Source organism: Protopterus annectens, chromosome 11.part0, assembly GCF_019279795.1.
Source record: "Protopterus annectens isolate FY-2018-M chromosome 11.part0, PAN1.0, whole genome shotgun sequence".
Classification (NCBI taxonomy): Eukaryota; Metazoa; Chordata; order Ceratodontiformes; family Protopteridae; genus Protopterus; species Protopterus annectens.
The window spans coordinates 1,101,943,216-1,101,970,510 of record NC_056745.1 but is presented as its reverse complement, the minus strand read 5'-3'; the positions used below and the strand labels follow the sequence as shown (position 1 = coordinate 1,101,970,510).

Genomic DNA, 27,295 nt, shown 5'->3' with positions numbered 1-27,295 from the left:
AAGAATGGCTGATTTTAGCTCATCCATGTTTAACCCTGTATCGGACTTTGATTTTGTTGTGGATTTTGTATTTTCTTGTTGCTTTGTTATTCATTGCCTTTTAACAGTGGTTTCCTTCTCAGGAGAGGCAATCAAAGATCATTTTGTTTTCGTAATTTGAGTATCCATCCCTTCTGATTCATTTCACATTGTAAATGAGTGAAGATTTCCTAGGCTTTCCAAGAAAGAAACAGGCCCAGGATACACATGCTGCAGAACCCATGATTTCTCAGGAGTTAATCTATTCAGTTTTAATGTAATTATTTCTTCTTCTTTCAGTTATTATTTCAGTGGAATGTAAAGCCCTAAGCTTCTCCGGGTTATATTATAGGTTAGTAGCAGTTGGCATGTAGCAGGAGCCAAGTGGAGAAAGTGCCTACTGGATATCCACTATCCCAGATCTCCTCCAATTCTGTGGCCACTCTTGAAAGCCTTGGTCAATACGCTACCATTTGTACTAATATTCATTTCATGCAGTATAATTGGGTACCGCCTTAGAGTAGCTGGCTTTGGAGTGTCTTAAGCACTTATTTTCATAGGTGGGTGAGTGGGTGTCAGGTCACCCCTTTTGAAGGGCTGGTAGACCTTTTGGTGAGGGAGCTAGCCCTTAGCACTTTGCCCAAAGACATGAGAATCTCATTGGTAGACAATGACTGTAACTCTGCAGATGAGCTGGTGAAAAAGGGGATCTCAACTTAAGCAGGGCATCAGTGCACAGCAAGGGGATACCCAGTCCTGCACATGGATATAAGGGAACCCATGGTAGACAGCTTAAACCACCCCAACACAGTCCACCAGTAATAGGGGAAGCCACTAGTTCAGGTACATGTCCAGGATCAAGGGTTAAATGTTTTAAATGTAACCAGTAGGGCCATGTATCATATAGATGTCCACAGAAGCAAGGTGGGGAACAAAAGGTGGGGGAGCCAGCAAGTTGGAATAAAGGTATGCCAAGGGGTACAACAGTATCACCAATGTTGGTATCTGATCTTAGTGGATGGTAAACAGGCTGCTACTAAGAGAGATACAGTTTCTGATATAACCATTGTGAAGCTTGCAGTGGTTAAAGAGGATCAGTACTTGCTTGGGCAGTCCACTCCAGTCAGAGCCGCCTTTGGCCAGAGTTCACATTGACTGGAAAGGTGGAAAAAGAAGCAAGTATGTAGGTGCATTTAAGGATATCCCTGCAGATGTCTTGATAGGGAATGATTTTGATAATGCAGTACCTTGTGTGCATGCAGTTACATGTAGTCAGGCTTGAGATGGGCATGTGGGTCTGGTAGTCTAGGTGAGACCCAGACAGACCCCACGCTTAAAGCCAGGACTGGTGAGGTGGCAATTTCAGGGAGGGAACTACCCTGTAGCAGTGAGCCTGAAGGTGAGCCATAGCTGCTTGTAAGTACTGATGTTCCCTGGGACAGAGTGACTGCAAGGGCAGATGGTGAGAGGTTGTACCCAGGCTGACAGTGAGGCACCACTGCCAGAGGATGCCAGACTTCCTGTGGAAGGAGATCTGGGAAAAGTTACAAAGACAGAGTTGGGACAGGCTCAGCTCTTGGACCCTACACTACGATGTTTGAGGGAGGTAGCTAGGAAGCTGCCTGATTCTCAAGGAAAAGGGGACTCTGTATACTGGAAAAAAGGGTTACACTATAGAGAGTGGGCCCCTTATGGAGGGCTAGAAAATGAGGTAATACAGCAGTTAGCAGTGTCAGAGCCTACCATCTGGCACTTCTAGCCATAGCTCATGACATTCCTTTTGCATATCATATGGGCATAAAGCATACCAAGAGATGTATTATGCAGAACTTTATTGGCCTGGGATGTAACAGGATACTACCGAACCCATGAGCAGTGCCAAAAAGTAGGCAATACAGGAGACAAGGTCAAAGCTTCTTTGATGACTTTGGCTGTGACTGAAGAGCCATTTCAGAGGGTAGCTATGGATATAGTAGGGCCTCTGAGTACCCCAAACTCCACAGGGAAGAAGTATATCCTGGTGGTAATAGATTATGCTACTAGATACCCTGAGGCAGTAGCTCTGTCCACTATCAAGGTAGAGTAGGTTGCAAATGCTTTATTTGATATTTTCAGCAGGCTAGGTTACCCGAGAGAAATACAGACTGACAGAGGTGCCAGTTTCATGTCAGACCTGCTGGCTTGTCTATTGGAGTGTTGTGGGGTGAATTACCTAAAGACCAGCCCCTGCCATCCCCAGACTAATGGTCTTGGGGAAGTGTTAAACTCTGCACTAAAGATCATGCTACAGGCATTTGTAGACCAGTTTAACATAAATTGGGACAAATAATTGCCCCATATACTGTTTGTATACAGAGTGGGACCCCAAGAATCCCTAGGTTTTTCACCCTTTGAGTTGCTGTAAGGGCATAGGGTGAGGGAGCCTTTAGATATGATTTGTGATGAGTGGGAGGGTGAGTGTGAATCCTACAAGGAGTCTGTTGTGGCATATTTCCTAAACATCAGGACAACACTTAGGGAGCTCATGGTCTTGGCCCTGGAGAACCTGGCAAGAGCCCAACAGCAGAAAAAGGTATGGTATGACAGGAATGCCTGAGCCCAAGTGTATGCTGTGGGGCAGCAGGTTATGGTTCTCATTCCTGTTAGACACTGTAAGCTGCAGGCAGTTTGGGAGGGACCATTCAAAGTGGTAAGGAGGGGCAGTGATGTCAACTACATGGTAGAACTGCTAGGCAGGAGGCAGGGGTGCAAATTGTACTATGTTAACATGATATAACCTTACTATGATAGGTAGGCCCTGGAGCTACATATTTGCAGTGGATGGCAGAAGGAGTATGAGGGGGATCTATGGCTACATCGAGCAAGCCAGCAAAACACCAAGTTACTAAAATGGAGCCTAGGGTTGCAGGCATATGACATGACAGTGCAGTGATGTAGTGGGGTCAGCAATGGCAATGCAGATGGGTTCTCAAAACAGGGTATGGGTTAATGTATTCCCTGACAGGCTCATTCCTCGCAAGCCATGTTTCTCAAAGTTCACTTGAAAAACTAGCTTGAGTCTTCAAAGGGGGAGAGATGTAATGAAGTGAGGTATTGCCAGCTATACTGAGAGAAGTACAGAAGTGGATGTGTAACATATGCCAGCACAGCTAGCTGGAATTTTGTAAAGAATTATGTAGCCTTTGTATAGCAAACTGACGTGTACAGATATGTGTTGAAAATGTATTTGTAAAGTTGCTTGTGTTAAAAATGTACCAACATTGGTTCCTGACTGTATTGTAACTGATTAAATGTATATGTTTTAATAGACAATACTGGAAGAAAAGAGATTAATCTCAGTCCGGCAAACTTTGAAAAATAGTACGAAATTAAATTACTTAACTTAGGCAATAAAGATTGTATCTTACAATTCTCACTGCAACCAGAGACTTAATGTCTGGGCCAAAGAATGGTTTATTTGCTCCTGTAGGAAGAGTGGAAGTGTTTTATGGTTTTACATCTTCCAGATGCTATAGCACATCTCAGTAAAGCTCTGTCTGTGTGTATGGTAACACATATGTGCAAAATTCGGGTTCAGTTTCTAGGAACATGGGTAGTATGGGAACCAGAAATCAGGTGACCAGATGTGTATGAAGTCATTCTGTAATCCAGGACAAAAAATGATGTTTTAATATTAAATGAGACTGAAGTCTCATTGTATTCTGTTTTTGGAACCTGACAAAGAAAGATAGCTCACTTAATTCATCTTGCCTTGCTCTAGTAAGTGAGCCAGGGAATAGTCATTTATAGATCAGTTAAGAAAATATAGTAAGATTAGTTAAGTACTGTTTTTCTGCATCTGTGTGAATCTGTTCATAGGTGTTATTTTAATATTTGCCATGATTGTAACTCTGGTGTTTATTGTAAATAGACATTTAGTATTTTCATGTTCTGTTATTTTTTTAATTAAATACACTATATTTAAACCTTTCATTCTGGCTGGTCCTCTAGAGAATATTTTAACCTTTGAGAGTATTCATATCTATTTGGTGACTACATGGCCACTCCTGAAAGTCTTACTGAACTGGTCAAAATGCTACCACTTGTACTAATATTAATTTCACTCAGTATAATTGGGTATCCTTGTAAGAGCCTTAGAGTAGCTGGCTTTGGAGTGTCTGGAGACAGTAACAAACTTATAGTCTGGGCAGAAGGGGTCATACCTAGTAAATGTGTGCCAGCCTTTCCCAGGTGTGTGTGTGTGTGTGTGTGTGTGTGTGTGTGTGTGTGTGTGTGTGTGTGTGTGTGTGTGTGTGTGTGTGTGTGTGTGAAAATCAAATCTCAAAGCATGTGTGTGTCAGCTGTTTGGAGCAGGGACACTAAGCACTGGTTTCACAGAGGGGGTGCTGGAGGACTTGGCTTGGACACTCAGCTAAGGATTAAACTCTATAACTGTGCCCAGTGAGGAGTCCTATTGGATACCTGGAGGGAGACAGACAGAAAAATCCAGACCCTGGACTGAGTGTGTTCCCTGTGTGCTCTAAGCAAAATTGTGCTGGATGCAGAGAGATGCATCTGAAAATACTGGGTGTATCCATTTTTGTTCAAAGTGAAAATCCCTATCCAGTGTCAGTGGTGAGGATTCAGGGTCCTTGATTACTGGCCCAGAGAAGGTACATCACACCACTGCCTGTAGAAATCATGGACTGACACTCCAGCACCAGCTTGGCTATTAAAAGCTTGACCAGGGTCTATATTATATGCACAAAGGGTCTTTTCTTTAAACACGGAAAGGTCGGCACGTAAAAAGTGAAAGCTGTAAACCACAAACTGCCCCTTCCACAAATTTTTTCCTAGGGAAAAAATTCACTTACCCATAAACATAAAATCAAACTTTAAAATCCTAATCAAATCCTAACTAAATATACCAACTCCAAGATCGCTCTACATTGGAGAACAGGGCAATTCCCAATAACGGCCAAGCAAATTTTTTCACAGGGAAAAAAATTCATGGAAGTGGCCATTCGCGGTTTCCAGTGTTCGCTCTTTATGTGTCAGCATTTAAGTGTTTGAAGAAGTGACTCTTCGAGCTTCTAATATAAACCATCTTGACCGCATATTGGGAAATATAAAAATAAATTAATCACTTTGTCCATCTACATGAACTTCATCAGAACTAATACACATTAAAATAAAAAAAAAAATATATATATATATATATATATATATATATATATATATATATATAGTGTCCTCTTCCAATTAACCATAATTAATCCATTATATGTTAAAGAAACATCACACATTTGTTATGTACTCCACTTGAATAATGAGTAACAGTATTAAAATCTACTTATTCAATGAAAACAACTTGAATACACAATGAGACCATTAAACTTGACGTGGAAGCTAACTCTTTGGCCAAACATTTCAGGGTGTGTGGTAATAAAAGATTTAAATTTTATGCATTGGAGCAAGTAATTAAAATGCTAGAGCTGGCCAGTGGGAAGACCTACTGGGAGTGTTGAGAATTATACTGGCAGCTTTCACTGCAAGCTAATAGACCCCCCCCCGGCCTAAATTTTAGGATTTCCATTGTTGCTGTTTTAAGATTAAGATCTGCAAAATCATAATTTTCAACAATCAACCATTAATAATTTAGTAATTTTAACATTATGTAATTTTAATACATTTTTATGGTCTCATTGTTTATTCAAGTTTTGTAATGTAATACATTTTAATGGACCATCATATGTTTTGCAGTTATTCAATCAGGCAAGAACCCTTCATCCACAATTAAGTTACTGATGTTATGAAAAGTACTGAGATATCCAGTTGTGTGTAGAAGGGGAAGTACATTATGTATTTCAAGTTGGGTTTGTTAGGGGCAAATTTTGTCTGTTAAACATGGTTAGCTTCCTCAAGGAAGTTGTCTACCTGACTCTGATCAGTTCAATCAGTTCAATCATTTAGCATCAGTCCACACACAGGCATTATAAATAAACTCATATAAGTCATAACATGCTTGATAAACTTTCTCTCCAGAAAAGTGTAAGCAATAAGTTAGTTGGCCAATAGTCCAGAACAAAAGGAGTCACTAACAGGGTGTTACAGGAATCATTCACCAGCCCACAACATTAGCTGGGACTAAAAAAGAAAATCAAATAACTTACATGTCTAGGCAAAGAGCTGTATTATGTAGTTAATTGCTAACACACACACATACAAACACACACACACACACACACACACACACACACACACACACACACACACACACACACACACACACCAGCACTCCAGCCAGTATTTTATGTAACTTAAGCAGTCTCAACATTATTATTGTTATTATTATTATTATTATTATTATTATTATTATTATTATTATTATTAATTGCGACTGTTTAAATGATTTCCAGAACTCATGCTTACTTATAGTGGACTGAGCTGCAGCTCTTTTACAGCAGCATTTGTGCACCTGGACAGCTTGCAACCAGGGTACCAGCCTGTTTGCCACACCGTAGCTGTGCCTTCACAGCAGTCTACTGATTCTAGGCATCAGCATCTTAGATGCCCAAATTGTCTCCCTCAACCTTTTGGTGACTATATTTGTTAAAGTTTACTAAGATTACCCACTAAATATACCTCTTCAAATGCTCAGTATTTATCATCCACTAATGTAGAACTATCTTTTATACTGTAATAACAGACTCTGCTTTCATATGAATTTAATCTAATCAGCAGCTGAATGTGTACTCATTAATGTGCATTATTTAATGTTTTGTTCATGTGTATTACTGAATGCATGTTCAAAAATGTTTGTAATATTTTGGAACAGTTCTTTCCAGGCCTCTGCTGGAAAGGGATTTAGGCTAAACCCAGTTGGACAAACCCAGTTAACAAAAGCATAATTAAAATAACTACATAAATAAAAGATTGTAAACTTTGCAAAGACGTTCTATTTTCCAGATATGTTAGTGTACTCTTGCTTGGGATGGACTTGAAATACATTACAGGTGTAAAAAGAATTATCTGGCTTTCTGCACCAACAAATACAGCAAGGTCAGTCAATACTGAGAAGCAGCCATTACATGCAGTCTATTATTATTAAAGTAAAGAAGTCAAACAGAATATGTCATAAATGGCCTTGGTATACTTATAAGGGTCCCTATCAGTTGATCGTGTTTTCAGAAACTCAAACTCCATATGGTTGAGGCCATATGATTGAGTTTTTCAAAACATGAAGCTTTTAAATGGAGATAGCACTACAACAAGGATCAGGACATTTATCTTTTCCTCACTGTAGTGTGATCTCGGAGTTAGTATATGTAATTTGCAGGGGGCTTGCCCACTACAAAAACATAAAATAGGTATTTTTTTTTTTTTTTTGATGTTCGAGTTTTTGGAATCTTGATCTGATGGTCTCTTCGATATTTTTTTTGAGTTTCCAAAAAGTCAATCATCTGACATAGACCCTCTCAAAGACAGAAATATTTTCTTTGACCAGTATGTTACCATGGTAGTAAGAAATACCTTCTATGTAGCTCATGGAATTCTGAGGGGGAATCTTGAGTCAGTCTGGGAAGGATATTATTCCTCCTGTATACAACATTGATTTGTCACTCTTTGAATACAGTGTCCCTATCTGCATGAATTAAATTGGTAATATCTTAAATTTCTACTAAGGATCAAGCTTTAACAATAATAGATCAATTTACATGCTTTCTAGACTTATACCCAAGCAAAACTAAATAAATAGGGTTAACAATAATCGTTTATGCAATTTATATTTAAGACAATATCCATTCATTATGAAATGTCAGAAAAGCATGAATATAAGAGATTTTTGAAAAACCTCAACAGAAAAATCTTGACACAGAATTAACTTATGCATCAATAACTGTACATTTGCTGTAGCAGTGAAACCATGAAGGTGATAATCTGGCTGTTGTGACAGAGACGTAGACCTGACTACAACACAAGTAACCTGAGTTCAAGGACCTGCTGCAGCATCTCAGAGCCAGTTGTACGAATTAATACTAAGTTGATGAAGGCTCATTGACCTTTCTCGAGGGAACATTGTAAGACTTAATGCTGCAAGAATGCCCTCAGATGGGGAACTTGGACTAGTGCCAGGTGTACAACTCAGTTTCCTTGACCTTCTAAACAGGCAATCAAGAACTCCAAAGTCACCCAAGAGGACCAGCATTCTACATACAAATCTAAGGTAGGGAATTCTAGCATAATAAGAACATCCTAACTTTATGTAGATGATGTCCACATCTCACTTATCACCTTACAGCTGATTAGCAATAATTCAAGTCACTGAAAGTGGTCTTTTCCCTGCTGGAAAGAATGGACACCATAACATATTGGCTGCTATGCTAGGTGGGATACAAGAAAAAAATGACTGAGCAGACAACCAGGGGAATGCACAGTAACTTGTACAACTATTGCAACAAACAGAATTATTAAAACTTCTTTAATTCCTCCAAGTATTTATGGTGTTTATGTGGTCATGCTGGCAAGAGACCCAGCCATAAGTTAGCTAATATTTAAAGATTGTGAATTAAGTATTGTCTTAGTTTGTAATGTTTGTTAGAAGTGGCTTCCTCAACAGTGGACATGTGCAAGATTGTCTTCGTCTGTAATTCATATCTTGTTACTGGTTTTGGGAGCTTAATTATGTATGGTTGAATGTTGTTTTATTTTTCTTATTAGCCCTTTTAAGGACTGCAGGAACAATTGGGTGCCCCTGCACCACATTGATTCAGTTTTAACTTGAATGTCCTGATATTTTATTACTTTTGGTCTTTTTCCATGGAAAATACTAGTGTTATTACAGGTGGCTATTTCAGTGAATTAATACTACCTCCACCATACTTTCCCTCAGATCACTGTATCTGGCTTTTATGCTACTGTTGTTTAAGCAGGTAATACTGAATGGTCCCACATGAGCATTATGTCTGAATTTTCCGTAATCCTTTGAGATTACTGTTCAACTACTTCTCAAATATTTGTATACTATAGTATTCACAGTTTCCAGTGTATGAGATCTGCCACATTATTGTTTTTTAGTATATTAAACCTCAACCATATGTTTATCATGGTCAACCTCAAGATAGCCAACTGTTTTAATATTATGTTACAGAATTTTTATTTGATTGCATTTCATACTTTTTCTTGCAGATTTTGTGAACCATCATGTCTGTAACAAATTATTGTCATCTTCCACACTCAGCCTTTCTTCTCTTTAACTTATTCTTCAACAACAAAAGCTAGTTGTCTGCAGAGTTAGGCTGTGCATCTTCATGGTACAAGAAGTTTGGTCCCTGAAACATGTGCTGTTCACTACAGCCAGATTTTAGTATACATGATTTTGTGGAATTTTCAAGAAAACCGTGTTATCCTCAGAACTATACTAAGGTGTCAGATTAAGGATGCATCCTCAAATGCAGACTGACATAGTCCCTTTCCTATAATTTAATCTTTTAAGTTGTTGGAGCTTTGATACTGATAATTATTTCTTTATGTGTGTGTGCGTGTGTGTGTGTGTGTGTGTGTGTGTGTGTGTGTGTGTGTGTGTGTGTGTGGTGCACGTGTACTTATCAAATGAATAATCGGTGAATCATCCATTATTTGAATGACTTTGGATCATCACCAACTAACTAAACAATGTCCCATCAAAAAAGGACAGCTTACTGCACAGATGTATTTATACTTCTTTTCTGATATGCTATAATGATTTTTTTTCATATAGATATATCCATGTCAATTTCTTAACATTTTAATGAGTGCTAGCGCATTTTGATAGTTTAAGATTAGCTCACTGTGCTATTCAGTAAAAACAAATGGATTAGCATGCTTTAATTCTAAGCATTTGCCATGAAAATAATGCCATAGATTGAGACATTGTAAAGTTAACATGAACTGATAATCTTGTAATTAGCCTTATTTCAGAATGTTACAAAGAATGAACATGGGAAGGTTGGAAGTGATTGATAAAACTCTTGGCTACCATAAGTGCAAGCTGAATTTCTCCAGTTAATTGCCTGATAAATATGACTTGTGCTGTGTCTCTTTTGGTTATATTCTCAGGTACCTGTGTCTATTGCTTCACACGCTGTCACCATTTCAAATTTATTGCCTGCAACTCTATACAACTGCAGCGTGACCACAGTTAGCCACAATATTCGCAGTATACCAGCCTTTATTGCTGTCTCCACTGTAGGTAGGTCATTGTTATCCTTTATTTCACTTTCAGCCAATAGTTAAGCTTGAAGAGTTAAACTTGTAACATTCGCTATTGATGCTGAGGATAAAGCTTTAAACATAATAGATCAAGGTACAGGTTTTCTAAATATAGACTTTGCCTTCAAAAGTAAAATAAATAATAATCTGGAATGCATTTTATGTTTAAAATCCTTGATTTTACAGTATCCAGTCATCATGAAATGTCAGAAAGCATCAATGTAAGGAACTTTTGGAAAACCTAAACAAAAAATCTTGACATAGAATTGACTTATGAATCAAAGACTGCATATTTGCTGTAACAGATCAAGGAGGTGAGAAGCTGTTTTTTGTGATATAGAGGTTGAAGATCTGACTAAAGTGCAGGTATCCTTGTTTCAGGTACCTGATGCAGCACCTGACAGCTAGTAGTGAGAACTAGGAGGAAGCGGCCAAAGACTCTATAACCTTTCTTATTGGAACATTGTAGGATTTTATGTTGCAGAAAAGTCCCCAGGTGGGGAAAAGATGTTTGGTTCCAGGTGTGTGTCTTAGTTGTTTTGAGCCTGGAAGTAGGCAATCATAAGCTCTAAAGATAACCAAGGGGGTTAGACGTCTACATGCAGACAAGAGACAGAAGACTAGGACAGAATGAATAAATCCTCATCAACTGTAGATGAGAGCCACATCTCATCTGACTATAACTTTCCAGTTCTCTAGCAGAAAATCAGGTCATTTAAAGGCTATTCCATGCTGGAAAGTATGTTCGGTACTGTTAGGTAAAATAAAGGAAAACATGTCTCTTAGTAAACAACCAACAGATTAATGTTCAAGTTGGTTGACATAAAAAATGCTTGACAGTGATTAAGTGCATGTTTTGTTAGATGGATTTTATCTTACATAAAATACATTCATTTTGATTTTGCATATGGCTCTTTTATGTTTTCAGGTTTTTCTATTTAGGGATTTTTGGTCCTTGTCTTTATCTTTAAAACACTCCCATATAGATTCATTTGATACTTCTGTCATCCTAAATCAATTGTTTCCTTACCATGCAGTAGTTTGATCCAAGCAGTCTTTTTTCAGAGTTCTTATTGTTTTGGATTATGCTGCCAGTACTTAGTTACTGTAGCATTATATCAGATTAATTACAATTACCTCAGCCATACCTCCCAACCATACTGAATTACTCATTTTTACCGAGTTTTTGGGTCCAAATATTGAGGTGCCACGATTCCCAAGTGGCACCCCTTCATTTCTGAATTTTCCCAGCTTGTTTTTTAAATTTTTTCCCCGTTTTTAAGCTGACGTCATCACGTGCGTGATGATGTCAGCTCCATCAGCCTGTCGGAATTGAGCTCAAGATCTCATATGCACACATTTTCGGCTGTTACTAGCAAGCGGGAAGCTGGAAACAGTATGGTGGATAGTATAGCCTGCCCTGGAGAGAAGTCTGCAGAGCTGCTTTTGCTGATAGCAAGCACCAAGTGGGACTGCTAGAAGAGGTATAGCCTGGAGAGACGTCTGCAGAGCTGCTTTCGCAGATAGTGAGTGGGGACTGCTGGAAGAGGTATGGTGGATAGACATATTATATTAGCGAGCGAGTGAGATCATGGGTACTGCAGAGCTTTTTTTCTCGTGAACGGAGAGGGATGTGTGTGTGTGTGTGTGTGTGTGTGTGTGTGTGTGTGTGTGTGTGTGTGTGTGTGTGTGTGTGTGTCAGGGATAGATTATAAACATAAATAAGAGATTCAGCAATGGTTTTTGTTCTTAATTTGAGAAACATTGGATGAAGTTTTGTAAAGCTTGAGCCTGAAAGTTCAGTTTTGATGTTAACAATTTAGTATCCTTAGTGGAAATAACAGAAAAGTGAAGTCTGGCTGCATAGTCTTTTAGTGGATAAAGCTGTGTGGGAGTTTGGGAAGTAACTGTTAGAGAGTTGATTGGCAGGGGAAAGTATCAGTATTCTGGTGTACTATAGATAGGTAGTTTTATAGTTGTTAAAAAAATGGTGTTGTCATTTAGATTTCAGTTGCATGTGTTGAAAGAGTAATCAGTCATAGTGGAAAAGAATCAGTAATACTACCAGGCAGTTGTTTTATCATCAGAATATTTTATTATTTATTTATTTATTGATATTTGGTGACTGTAAAAGTTCAACTGGGTCAGATGCCCAGGGAGAAAAGCTCCAGAAAGTTTAGAGTTTAGTTTAGAGTTGTTTGACTTGCAGTTTTATTTATGTCTTAAAGCAGAGGGAGCACTTTTTTGTGACTGTCTTTTTAATGAAAATTGGTGATATTATAGTTGTACATTTTATGATTACAGTAAAGTAGGGAGTAACAGAAGTTAAACAAAACAGTAACCTGACTATAATAGTAAGGCATTCCTATGTATCATGAAAAATATAAGTTAATCAGCTCATATGGGACCATGGATCTCAGTCGTACATTATGTGGCCAGATGCACTTTCTTTGGATGTGGTGTGGGTTTCAATGCTGTTTTAATGAATATGAGTTTCAAGGGCAGAGAAGTTTTAATGCCAAGTCTATTTTCATTGTGAGACAGTATTGCTTTGTTTAGCAGATGTCTATTAGTGTTTGTGCATTGTAATGGGACATTGGAATGGCTGCAGGGGGACTCTGGTGCCATATTTTGGTTGTCTGTTCTTCAGTTTGCATTTGAAAGTTGCTGTCCCGCAATTCCATTGGAGTGGGTGGGGTTACATAATTATGTATACTAATTTTATGTTAATCAGTATACAGATTTATATATATTTTTCATGGGCCTTGTCCAGATTTTTGATGTTTCCAGGTTGAGAGATATGGCCTCAGTGTTGCTTCCATTTACTTTGTACTTGTGAAATGATCAGGCTAGCTTTTGTTTACTTATTATGTTAACAGTTTGGGGGTTGTCTGCAGCAGGTTTTAGTTAAATTTCTGTAATGATGTCAGCTATAAAAACTGCACTGTTAGGTATTTGATGCTTTTAGGAACTATATGACGTACTATCACTGGTTGTTGTATAAGAAATGAAGGAAAGCATTGTCTTCCATTTACTATCTGAAAAAATAACCAGAGAGTGATATGGTACAAAGCACAACAACTCAGAACTTTACTTTTGCATCATTGTAACAGCTGATGTTCAGGTCAGTCATGATAAACTAACTAAATATGAGAAGCAAATGTTATCCTTTCAGTTAAAAAAAGAAAGTAGAAAGCTTGTTGGTAACAACCACTGAGTATAACTATGTACAAATCATTCATTGCTGCTGAATATTAATGTGTATAGTTGTTTTGTTTCCTTTGATTTTAAAAAACATATGTCAGTTTACTTGCTGATAAAATGAGGTGGTCCTTGGAATAAATATCCTATTTCACTACGTAGGAGTGTCCTGGAAGTGCAGAAAAAACTGTATTACAGAAAAAAAGAGTTTCTTTTTTGTGCCTGTATTGGTCCTGTTTGACCTTTGTCCTGTTTCCATTGGTGACTTGAGATAGTATTTTTACCTATTAGGGAAAATATGACCACATCAAGAAATTTTCAATTTTCTTACTCTTTTTTCAGTATGTGCTTTAGAATCATTAATTGCTATTAAAGGTAGGACCAACTCATGCAGGTGTGTCCTCAACTTAATTTTTTCCTTTTTATTGTCACTGTTATTGTTTATACCTGCTGGCTATCAGTCTCATCATTCATTAATCTATTAGATCCATTAGTCCCTCCCCTTACTGGCCATTCAGCCATTAGTGGGGGTAAAAGTCATCCATAAGAATTTTGTCATTAACCTCTCCACTGTTGACCTTGATGTACATGGTGTTGAGACAGGATTTGCAGTGCTGGCACATACATGGTATAGATGATCCTAGTCATGCACAGTTTGGTTACTTTGCTTTGGCTTGGCAAATCTACTGCTTCCTTGGCACTATGTGCCAGTTGCTCCATCTGGCCACCACCAAGGCTATACAGAGGACAAGTACCACCTTCCCCTCCATGTTTGGTGACCCAGCATCAGCCATTTATTATCTCTGCTAAGGCTAATGTTTTCAGCAGCCAGGTTTCTATTCAATGTGGGTTGTGGATCGGTGGATGGATGGATGGGGGTAAAGAAATCTAAATAAAGATACATCTTTCACTTTAATATTCCTGAAGAACCACTAATCTATATGGCCCTATAGTAAAGATAGGTAATGCTGTTATAATGATCCAAACAAGCCAGAATCAATGTCGACTAGCAACCTGGCTACAGAAAACATTAGCCATAATAGAGAAATGGGGCCAAGGAGGCACTAAATTTGCCAAGCCATAATAAAGTAGCCAGACCATGTATGAATATATGGGCATCTATGCCACATATGAGCAAACAGTGCACATATGTCCACCTATTATCTATATGTCTTTAATCAGTCTCATGATGCTGACCCAGAGGCTGCCTACTGAAATATCAGTACTCGAAATGTCAAGTGCATAAAAGTGGGGGGAAAAAAGATAGAAAATGTAGGAGAAGAACAAATCTTGAACATAGCTCTTCTCTTTTAAAATTTTTTTGCAGGGGGGGCAAGCCTCCTTACACTCCCCAGTGTGGGGAGCAAGCCACCCACAGCCCCAGACTTATATGTTCTAACTCCAAGATCACCATACCTTGGAGAAAAGGGAATATTTTAGAAATGGCCATGTCATACTTAATATATGTAAGTCCACTTTTTCAACCATTCAGTCTCCATGTCGTGGGACTTAATTACATTCAAAATATAATCTTTGCCATTTCTACTTTACTATAGTATAATGTTTTCCATATTGTAAAGTTTGCATTGTTTCTCTAACTACAATACAGTAAATGCTAAAAAAAAACACGGAACAATCAGACCTGATAGTATAACATAAAAATCCAAAATAAGCAAACAATAATAAGTAATTAAAATAATTACCTGAACAAGCAGCTAAGTTAATTTATATCCACTGATATAGCTGATTCCAGAGCTTTCACATCTGCTAAACCTGAAAAATACCAAAGGTAATGTAAACTTGCACTAACAGTTTATTTTGTAAAACAAAATGATAAAACTGAGCATTACAAGGGCACAAACAGCATTATTAAACAAGCAAGAGGCACAAAAGGTTTATTAATTAAACAAAATGTTTAAGATTAAAATATTTGATAAAACGATTATCAGAAAAGCAGTGCAAGTATGTTTAAAAGCAAAATGGACATGTTTAGAGTAAAATGAGCACAATAAAAGTACATTGGTCATGAAAAGAGATTAAATGAGCAAAATTAATATAATAAGGGCAAAAGGGGCACATTAAGCATAAATAAAGCAAGGAGACTGCATTTGTTTGGCAAAGGGCTATGTTTTACCATAACTACGACTTTGCATTGTATCAAGGGCATAGCTAGAGTTATTCAAAGTATCTCAAAGTGTCTAAAAGTTCTTACACTGTGTGCTCATTACTGTGCATGTATTCTGAAGGGTTTATTTGTGTGCAAAGTTCAACTATTTTGTGAAGTACAGTTAAAGTACAGCCATTTCAAAAAGTTTCTTGTGCTGGGTGTGTCTATTCGCAAAGTGCCACCATCACAGAATGTTTCTTGCACTGCAAAGAATTATCTAGCAAGGTACCGCCATTTTGGGGAAGTTTCAGTGTGCCACGATGTACTGTTTATTCATAAAGTGCAGTTATTTTGAAATGTTTCTTACGCTGAGCTTATTCTGCCCAGTTCATTCGCACAGTGCAGTTATTTGAAATGTTTCTTAAAATGATTATAAATTACTTTTGTAGTCCAGCTATTTTGAGAGTATTACAGTGCCCAAAGGACTTATTTTGCAAAGTTCAGTTATTTAGAGGCTTGTTGTGCTATGGGGCAAAGTTACAAATAATGGTATAAATTTCAGGCATATGTGTATATGTGTGTGTGTGTGTGTGTGTGTGTGTGTGTGTGTGTGTGTGTGTGTGTGTGTGTGTGTGTGTGTGTGTGTGTTCGTGCATATTTGCAAAATCCTTCACTGGTATGTGTTAATATGGCAGATGGATTTCGAAAGCCCTCACCACTTGTATTTGATCAGAATATTACAGAGATTTGGGGAATATTTGAGTAAGAGTATGATATTTTTATACAAGCAGCTTATTCTGACAAAGATGCATGCGCCAGGGTATTCAGTTTGCTAAACCTAACTTGGTCAGAGGCCATTGAAAAAGAATGTTCATTTGTGTATGCACCAGCAGTATAAGAGGGAGAAGGTAAAAATCGGCATATTGTTGTACAGGCAGAATCAACAGAAGACCCAGAATGTTTGAAGGGCAAATTCAGGGAAATGTGCAACCCCCAGACAAATATTACATTAGAGAGGCATTTGCTTTACACGAGAGATCAGAAACTAGGGAAACTTTTGCAGCTTATAATACTGACTTGAGAAACAAAACTAAAATGTGTCAGTTTGGTAACTTAAAAGATGGATTAATAAAGGAAAGCCTTGTGTATGGTATTAATAGTGTTGCTGTGAGAAAGATTTTGCTTCGTGACACTGATTTAACATTGAGTAACGCCATTGAGATGGGTCAAATCCATGAAGTTACAGAAAGACACACAAGTATGCTTGCAAGTGACGAGAGCATGGTTTCAGAAGGCTCCAGAGCAAATGCAGATAGCATGCAACGTGTGGCAAACAGAAACAGGCCTAAGCATATGGTAGCCACAGACCCTGCTGGCTCACCAGGGAAACCACATAATTTTCCACCAGGTTCTAAGAAAGGAGTCAGTGCAGTACAAGCATGAGTCAGTAAAACCCAAATCCAGCTTTATTGTTAACTGTCGCAATTGTGGTGCCACTCATGAGTCTAAAAGAGAGACATGCTTAGCATTAGGTCAGCAATGCCACAAGTGTAAAAAAATGGAACCATTTTCAAAAGTTTTGCAAATCAAGTAAATCTCACATGGTTATAAAGAAGGGTCACTCAAAAAAGCAAGTTGATCATACAGAGATCTGTAATTCTCCTTTCTGTGTAGATGGTGTATCAATAATTGGTGAAAAGGTTGATGCAGTGAATTTGTTGGCAAAGAACAAAGTGTTTTGTACTGTCCAAATCAATGGTAAATCCACTGAGTTCAAATTAGACACTGGTTGAAAGTTTAATGCTATATCAGCAGACACATCTGCTAAGGTGAAATCTAATGAACAACTCAATGTGGCTAGTACTGTGAAACTTGTTGCTTATGGAGGTGAAGAAATTCAAACTGAAGGTCAGTAGTGCTTTCATGTTATTTGGATAGGAACTGTTACAGCTTGTTATTCTATGTAGTTCAAGACCTGTGCAGTCATTATTACGTGTCAGAGACAGTTTGAGAATGAATCTGCTTTCTTTGACTAAAGAAGTTCATTATGTAAGCGTATATCCTAGTTCCAAAGTATTGTGATGTTTTCAAGGACAAGTTGGTCAAACTTCCAGTTGTGTATTTTGTGAAGTTATACCCCGAGGTCAGTCCAGTAGTCAGACCAGAAAGAAAAGTTCTGATAGCTATGTAGGATAAAGTCAAAGCTCAGTTGGATAAAATGGTGCAGCATGGTGTAATTTGTCAGTTACAGAACCAACTGAATGGGTGTCATCCATTGTAGCAGCTCACAAAAAAGGCTCAGATGAAATCAGAATATGTATTGACCCCAGGGATTAAACAAAGCATTAAAGAGACTGCATCCTCCAATGCATACAGTCAAAGAGGTCACAGCCCTAATACCGAATGCCACTGTTTTTTCCTGTCATGGATGCAAAACGTTCATTTTGGCAAGTGATGCTTCATCACAAATCCTCATTACTGACCACTTTTGGTACCCCCTTTGGCAGATATACATTCCTGAGGATGTCATTTGGAATAAATTCTGCAAGTGAAGTATTCCAGCATGCAATGAAGCAAATTTTTCAGGTTATCCTTGTGCCATAATAGTAGATGAGTTATTGGTTGGAGGCAATGCTGAAGCAGAGCATGACAGAAACCTTAAACAGAGTTCTAGACAGAGCAAGTGAAGTGAACTTAAAACTCAGTTCTCTAAAATGTAAATTCAGATTACTAGAAGTTACACATGAAGGTCATTTATTTACCAACACTGGCTTAAGACCAGACCTGTCTAAGCAGGCAGCTATTCTTGACATGTCAGCACCAGATAATATTCAAGCTCTACAGCGTTTGCTTGGCATGGTCAACTCTTTAGGCAAGTTCATACCAGAGTTCAGCGACTTGACAGCACTTTTAAGATAGCTAACATGCAAAAATGTTACATGGTCTTGGTTGGAACAGCTCCAGAGAGCATTTGAAAACCTTAAGCAGAAAATTGTCATCCCACCTACATTAAGATGCTATGATGTCAATAAACCAGTCACTCTTTCTTGTGATGCTTCAAAATTTGGTCTTGGTGCAGTTATTCTTCAGGAAGGCAGACCAGTAGCCTGTGCATCTAGAACACTTACACCCAAACTGAAATGCAACATGCTGAAACTAAGAAATAACTTTTGGCAATAGTATTTGCATGTTCAGAGTTTCATGATTATATCTATGGTGAAGCTATCCAGATTGAAACTGATCACCAACCTCTAGTTACTATTCTAAAGAAGCCTATGCATTCATCTCCAGTGAGATTACAAAGAATGATGCTCAAATTGAAAATGTACAACTTCAAAATAGTCTATACAAAAGTCAAACTTCTTTATCTGGCTGAAACCTTATCCAGATCACACAGAAATATAACTGAACAGCTTGACACAGAGAATTTTGACTTTGATGTAATGGCAGTGCATAATTTTTCTACCACAAGACTTGATGAGCTGAGAGATCACGCAAAGACTGATCCAATTTTGCAAAAGCTCAATCACTACATTAATGTTGGATGGCCATCAAAGCAATCTAGTGTAACAACTGAAGTGCAAACTTATTTTCTTACAGAGGTTAGATGCTGATGGAAAACAGCATTATTTTCAAAGTTCCTAAAGTTGTTATTCCTGCTTCCTTACAACATGAATATATCCATATTTTGCATCATGGTCACCCAGGTTCTGAATCTACCAAAAGAAGGGCAAGAGAACTAGTACTTTGGCCTTCACTAGTGAAAGACATTGATAAAGTATTTTCTTCTTGTTCAGTATGCAATAGTAGTAAACCGCATTTGCATAGAGAACCACTTCAGCTAAGGCAAGTTCGTGAACTACCTTGGTCAACAGTAGCCACTGACATATTCGAGTGGAACAATCAGTATTACTTACTATAGGTAGACTCTTATTCAGACTGGTTTGAGATTGATTTACTACTTAATCTAACATCCACTACTGTTATTACCAAGTTGAAACATCATTTCTCAGTCCATGGTAATCCACACAAAGTTACTTCTGACAATGGCACTCAGTTTACTAGTCAGTTGTTTCAGACATTTGTAAGAGAATGGGACTTTGTACATGTCACTAGCAATCCAGACTGAACGTGTAGTGCAGAGCGCAAAGCAATTACTTGAAAGGTCAAAGTGTAATAATACCAAAGTCTTTTTGAATTTACTTAATCTCAGAAACATACCCCATGATGATATACTTGGCTCGCCTGCTCAGAGACTTCTATCCAGGCAAACCAGAACAACACTGCCTATTAGTTCCAGTTTACTGAGGCCTAAAACTAAAAACAACAGAACCATCAGAGCACAATTATTCAGAAAGCGTTCTTTCCAGAAGTCCAGTTATGACAACTCGAGCAGATTTCTTTGTCCATTGAAAGAAGGAGAGAATGAGGATACAAATGGCGAAAGGTTTCAACCAGATTGGTCAAGTAACAGGTGTATGTACTGAGCCGAGATCCTATTTCATAGAATCTGAGGTTGTGGAGTACAGGAGAAATCGCAGACATCTTCCTGTACCAAAATCATTATCGCAGCATTGTTCCTGTGATACAGACTCTAGATCTCAGAGCAATCCAGACAATGTTCCTGTTCCAGAATGTGTCCTAACTTCTGCTTCCATTCCTGAGGATGTTCCCGATATTCCTAAGGTTGAACATTCAGCAGAGACAGTTCCAGTTGCTAAGTCTAATTCTCAGTTTTGTGTCTCAAGATTCGGTAGTACTTCCAGACCTAGTGTGAAAAACACAGCAACCTGGACATAACTGTATTTGCATTGTTTGCATGTCAAACTGATATTCTCAGCATTATATGATCTATTTCTCAGAGAGGGCAGATGTAGAACAGAGTGCATGTGCTGTGTCTTTAAGAAGCATATAAAGGCGAGAACGTGCATATATTAATAGCAGGCACGTGCTATACTCAGTGCCATTTTGAAAGTGCAGCCAGAAAGTGAGCATGCATGAATGAATGAATGTAGTTAGTTTATACATAAGTTACCTCATTTAAAGTTAATAAGCTGCAATTGTGATGTGTTTGTATATAATAAAGCTGGATGAACAGAACCCACAAAGACTCGTCTATTACAGCCTGCCTAGACAAGTGACAGCTTGGAAATGACAAAAGCCTCTAAGTGGCCTCACAAAAAAATTACAAACTTTTTAGGGTACCAGAAGCTGATTTAGTTTAAGGGGACTCAAATACTCTAGGGCTAAGAATACTAACAGAAGGACACTGAGTACACTACCTCATATTATTTATATGTCCACACATTTTATATATGTGTATGTATATATATATATATATATATATATATATATATGTGTGTGTGTTTTTAATCAAGTGTATATACACAAATATATCAGCATTTTAATCTTTTTTCAAAGTAAGTATATCTGCATTGTAATCTCTGTACTGATCTATGTAATCTAAACTGTTCCTGAAAAAGTATGCAATCATACCTTGTCTATATGTCTAAGAAAAAAAATAATATAGTCTTAACTTGTTGCATGAAATGGAGCTTTTCTCCTTGGGAATCCACCGAAAAGGGGCAAATTTCTGGCCAGTGGATGATCCCAGTTAGCAAATGCAATAAATAAATAAATAAAAATGAGCATGTCGGCAGCCAGTGCAGGCTTCTTTTGATGAAGGTAGACTGTTTGGTAATGCAGGTGCCAGTCACTAACTGCCATCTGAGGGTGTGTATGCTGAGCATCAAGAAGTACTGAACATAAGTATAGCCCAAGGTTTGCTTTTTATTTGTTAATTCACTAAACATAGTAGGCACAACTACATCTATTCAGGAATGACTCAGGAATACAGTCCATCTAGTTAAGTGATTTTTTCAGAGTGACACAGGAAGCAAATGAAGAATGAGAGACTTAAACTCTCTACTATAGGATGAAGCTGACCAGTGATTCATAGCCTTAATCCTCTGCAATGAAATGCCAGGCAGTGTGTGCAAGAAAGTGCAAGACAATGTGATCATCACTTGATCACCACTGAAAGGTCCACATCATGAACAGGGTGCTGAATCTAGATAATATTCATCAGCTGGAAGCCACAGGCTTTGATGCTAAAATGTCAGCCTACCACCAAGGATCATGCTAAAGTTGTGCCATTTTATCATTTATTTTATTGGTTCATTTTGCTGTTATGGATCAGTTTAACATCTCAAGGCATGGCCTATTTTCAAGGGAGACAAGAGGTGGTATTCGTAGTGCCTTGGGGAAATTTGACAAAGGTGCTGGGGAAAATCCTCTACTCCTACTGTGATTCATGTGTGGAGATGTCATGGTGAAAGGGATCAGTGTGAATAGAGGTGCATTAAGGTCAAGAAAACCAAAAACACTACTAAAAATCAAGAGAAAAACAAGTTGAATGGTAGGAGAAAGCTGAAATAAGCAAATACGAGTGACGTAATGCTAAAGCAACTAAAAACTTTAATATGGTAAGCGCTTTCAGTGGTAATAATATTCCACCTTCTTCAGACCCAGAACAACATAACAATGATACTTATATAGCTTGTAGTTAATTGTCAATTAGTCATTCAATCAACCAATAAAAATAAAACCATATAAAAATACAATATTTAAACAGTATAAAACCTGCTCTAAAAAGTTACAATGTTAAATACGTAATAGTCAATTAATAAATAACATTAAATATATATGTATAACATATATAAATATTATACTACAAAATAACATTTTAAAAGCTACTAGGGCTAAACTGAAAATGTATAATATATGATAATGACATAAGTTTACTGTAAGAACTAAGATATTTAGCTAAGTAAAGTCGCATAAAAAATATAGTAATATGTAAAACATATATATTAAATAATTACATGCTGGTTAGAGACTAAAGTCTGATCATAATAATACTGAATATATGACCAAAAACAGAGTCCATATTTTTATATATATATATATATATATATATATATATATATATATATATGAAACTATGTAAATATTACTATGTTTCAAACTTAATCAATGAAGAAGTACAATATCAAATTCAAAACCTTTTGTGCAAAATTAATATGTTATCTATTTAAAACTCTTAATTTTAACACGCTTTTAATAGACACAAATTCATTTAAACCAGGGAAAATGTATGCAGCCATTTTGATTTGCTAATACAACTCTTTTTGTTCTAATAAAAGTTGCCAAGGCCCCCCTCTCGGGTCCAAAAGTGTTTGGTGTACAACCAAAAATAAAAACTCATGTGTTGGAAATTGTAAAATATGCCGAGCAAGAGCATTGTTAACATCTCCTTTACTAACAGCATAACAATGCTCGTATATTCTTTGTTTTAGTTTCCTCTCGGTCTTACCTATATAAAATGAGGGACAAACCTGACAGCAAGCTGCATATACTACAGCTTTGGACTCACAATTAAAGGAGCCATTTATTGTGTACTGTTTGTTATTAATATTGATGTTAGTAGTCACTTGAATGTATTTACACTGTGTGCAATGCCCACATTTACGCATACCTTTATATACCTGCTTGTTCGTACCTAAATGCTCATTCTTATGCCTTTCCAACAAGTTTTTAAGATTAAAACCCCTTCTAAAAGTAAAGCGGGGTCTGATACCTAGCTTAATGCAAATGGACGGTTCTTCCAAAATTAATGCCCAATTCTTTATAAAAATCTCTTTGACTCTTGCCTTGTCAGCTGAAAAAGTAGATAAGAAACTAAGATGTAATAACATGACACCGTCATCGTTTTTGTCATACTGTCATGTAATTAAATTAGTGTTGGTAGTAATGACATCCTTGTGTACTCTACTAGTTAAAATAGGTTTAAACCAACCTGTTGATTTCTTATCTTTAACTTCTGTAAGTGTTTCTAGAAATAGTTTGATAGGATACCCCCTACTTATGAACATGGACTTCATCTTGTTGCATTCTAAGTCAAAGTCAGCATCTTCAGTAACCATCCGTGCAGCTCTCACCAACTGGCCTTTAACAATTGCCTTTTTCTGGTGATATGGATGTTCACTAGTATAGTGCAGGAAGGCATTAGAGTAGATAGGTTTCCTATAAATGGTAGCTCTATACTGCTTGTTATAGCTGTCATTAGTCAGTTGTACATCAAGATATGTTATACTATCTACCTCTACTTGATAAGTGAATTCAAGAAAATTGGTTTTGTTGGTAATATGTTGTATGAATCCTTTAATCTGTTGGATATCACCTTGCCATACCAGACACATGTTGTCTTGGTATCTGGTGTACCATAGTACATTTTCCTGAAAAACACTATCAGGGAACAAAAGATTATGTTCCCAATATGCCATGACACTGTTGGCGAAACTGGCACCACATGGGGACCCCATTGCTACCCCTTTATTTTGTAAAAATATATTCTTATCAAACATAATATAGCTGTTAGAAAGAATCAGATCCAAGAGTGTTTCAACCAGTATTTTTTCATGCTCGACATTCTTGTACAACATAAATTCTCTCACCCATTCTATACCCAATTGGTGGGGGATAACTGTGTATAGATCTTTTACATCGATCGTAACAAAAATATTGTTGTCCTTATACTCCAAGTTGTTAATATTATCCAGGAAACTCCATGAATCATGACATATTTGTAATTCCTGGTTAATAAGTGGTTTAAGAATACTATCTACCAATTTAGCACAAGCAAAAGTAATCGAACCCCTACCATCAACAATGGGTCTAAAAGGGGGGTTCCTGATATCCTTGTGTAGTTTTGGGGTCCCAAAAATAGTAGGAATTCTAGGTGCTGTCATAGACAGATATTGAAAGGTGTCTATATCAATAGACCCTTCCAGAAATAAATCATCAAGAGCAGTTCTAATGTGCCTGTATGCAGTATTAACCTGATGCAAACTAGCAGGGGTATATACCTCAGTATCCATGTGTTCACGCATCTTACTAATGTAATTAGACTGATTCATAAACACGATGCCCCCTCCCTTGTCCGGCTTCATAACTCTAATACCACAATTGTGTATCAAATCAATGTATTGTTTGTCCTCAGAAATAATGTTAGTGTGCATTAATCTAACATGCATATCATTATCTGATAGTCTCCTTAAATCTATCTCACATATTTTTTTTCAAAGGACATTAATGTGGGTACAAGTGGGGGGTTAAACAAGCTAGAGACTCGTAGAGAATTCACAAGTGTAGAATTGGTCCCCATCAGAACCGCTAAATTCAATTTGTGCACATACATTTTAAGATCAACTATCATTTTTACAAAATTAGTTTTTTGATGAGGGACAAAGGAAAGACCTTTAGCAAAGAAATCAACCATATTGTGATCTACAGTTATAGCAGTAATTTTATAATTGAAAATTTTAAAGTCACTGTGTGTGCTCAATAAAATTTCTGGTTCATTAGGTGCAATTGGTGATATCTCCTCCTCTTATTCCTCCGATTGTTCTTCCAATTCCCTTGCCATCTCGGGTTCGATTGGTTGTTCTGATTGTTGTGGTTTGAATCCCTGTCCACTTGAAAAACCTGGTTATTAGCAGTTGAACTAGAGCCATTAACATCATTCAACTGCTGCTGGTTAAGTTGTGTTTGGTTATTTCTTATTTTTTCACTTCTACGTAAAGGTTCTTCCAGATGAGCATTATGGTGACAGGAGTTATTGGGACCATTGCTATTAGGTACAAAGCCAGGTCTAGAACCCATATAATCTTGAATACCATTCATGTGGGTAACTGGGGGGGGGCAGGGTATGCCTTGTTATGGACATAAGCCTGTACATTTCTGTCAATTTATTTCTTTTTAGTGGCTAACAGTTTGTTAATGGTAGCATCAATACTTGAATAAATTCTGCAATAGTCATATTTATACTGTTCAAAGTTATGATCCCCACAAATAGAATGTTCCATTATTTCAAGTAAAGTTTTAAAAGTAGCAGTTTCAGTATTATAAAAATTGACCAAAGTTTTAATGAATTCATCTGCTTGCCTGTCAAATAATGCTAAAAGTTCCTTATGAAAAACAGATTCAGCAATTAAACCTGCAGGGAAGCGTCACTGTCTAAGCCCTTTGGGAATGATTTTCTTCTCTAAACATTCAGTTAGATAGGCAACTTCAAGCTGCAGTTTGCGACATTTAAAAAGTTTTTGGTCAAATGCATTGAGCAAATCAGTTATATTACTCACATCATGACGAGCTTTAAATAGATAACATATTAATTTTGCACAAAAGGTTTCGAATTTGATATTGTACTTCTTCGTTGATTAAGTTTGAAACATAGTAATATTTACATAGTTTCATATATATATATATATATATATATATATATATATATATATATATATATATATATATATATATATATATGGACATATTACTATATTTTTATCACTTTACTTAGCTAAATATCTTAGTTCTTACAGTAAACTTATGTCATTATCATATATTATACATTTTCAGTTTAGCCCTAGTAGCTTTTAAAATGTTATTTTGTAGTATAATATTTATATATGTTATACATATATATTTAATGTTATTTATTAATTGACTATTACATATTTAACATTGTAACTTTTTAGAGCAGGTTTTATACTGTTTAAATATTGTATTTTTATATGGTTTTATTTTTATTGGTTGATTGAATGACTAATTGACAATTAACTACAAGCTATATAAGTATCATTGTTATGTTGTTCTGGGTCTGAAGAAGGTGGAATATTATTACCACTGAAAGCGCTTACCATATTAAAGTTTTTAGTTGCTTTAGCATTACGTCACTCGTATTTGCTTATTTCAGCTTTCTCCTACCATTCAACTCATTTTTCTCTTGATTTTTAGAGGTGTATTAAGGTGTTTGCTGATTCAAATGAAATTGCACATTAGCTTCAGTAGATTTGCAGCATTTGCTTCAGCTTGAAGTTTTACTGCTGTCAGAAGTGGATAATGATTCACTGTTAGCAGAAATAGAGAAAAAACACCAGTTTAGTAGAACCATCAATTTCTCGAAATCGCGGCTTTAGCTTTGTAGGTTAGCACTGTTTGGATGTGTTTCAGTCTAATCTTTTCATAAAATGAGCTTCCCATAGAGCAGCATGTATATTGATATGACTTCAGAGATTTCTGGGTCTTCCCATAATCCAGAATTGATTTCAGGCTGATACTAGTATCCTTGGACATTTTGTGAGTCCCTGCAGTCCAGACTTAGCTTCCAAGTAGTAAATCTAGGTGCTCTGACATCAACAGTTCCAGGATGATGGCAGCTACAAGTGAGGGTACACATAGTTAGGTAAGCCTTCTGGAATTAGGTTACTGCAGTTTTAGATAGTTTTATACCTCCAGTCAGAACAGTTGTGTGCTGTTCTATGAAAACAATCAACAGTTTTTATAGCATTTGAAGCAGTACTGCTCACTGTTCTTAACTTTGACAAAAAAAAAAAAAAAAAAACAATATTGAACCATAGTTTCTCTGTATGGTGTATATGGTTAGTATTATGTTTCTAGATGAACTACAGATCACAGCTGATTTTTACAGATAGTGTCAAGTGTTTCAACTTCTTACAAAAATTAAGGAGAAATTAGGTGTTTGCACTGGGATTGGAAGGACTGTTGAATTCAAAGGAGCTGTCTACATAAAGCATATTAGTAATATTTTTTTCCTGGGGATAATAATTATTGTATTTTGAGGTACACTGGGCAGTCTAGAAATGTGATTCTATATTATAA

General features: G+C 36.9%; 1 protein-coding gene across 4 annotated transcripts in view; it reads left to right on the top strand.

Annotated features, from left to right (window-relative positions):
* PTPRO (protein tyrosine phosphatase receptor type O) overlaps positions 1-27,295 on the top strand; it is a 1,723,724-nt gene that overhangs the window by 1,128,169 nt on the left and 568,260 nt on the right. For all 4 annotated transcript variants that reach the window (XM_044088440.1, XM_044088442.1, XM_044088441.1 and 1 more), the window contains exon 14: positions 10,096-10,228. In XM_044088440.1, the coding sequence (XP_043944375.1) occupies positions 10,096-10,228 (133 nt within the window). The remainder of the gene's footprint in view (positions 1-10,095; positions 10,229-27,295) is intronic.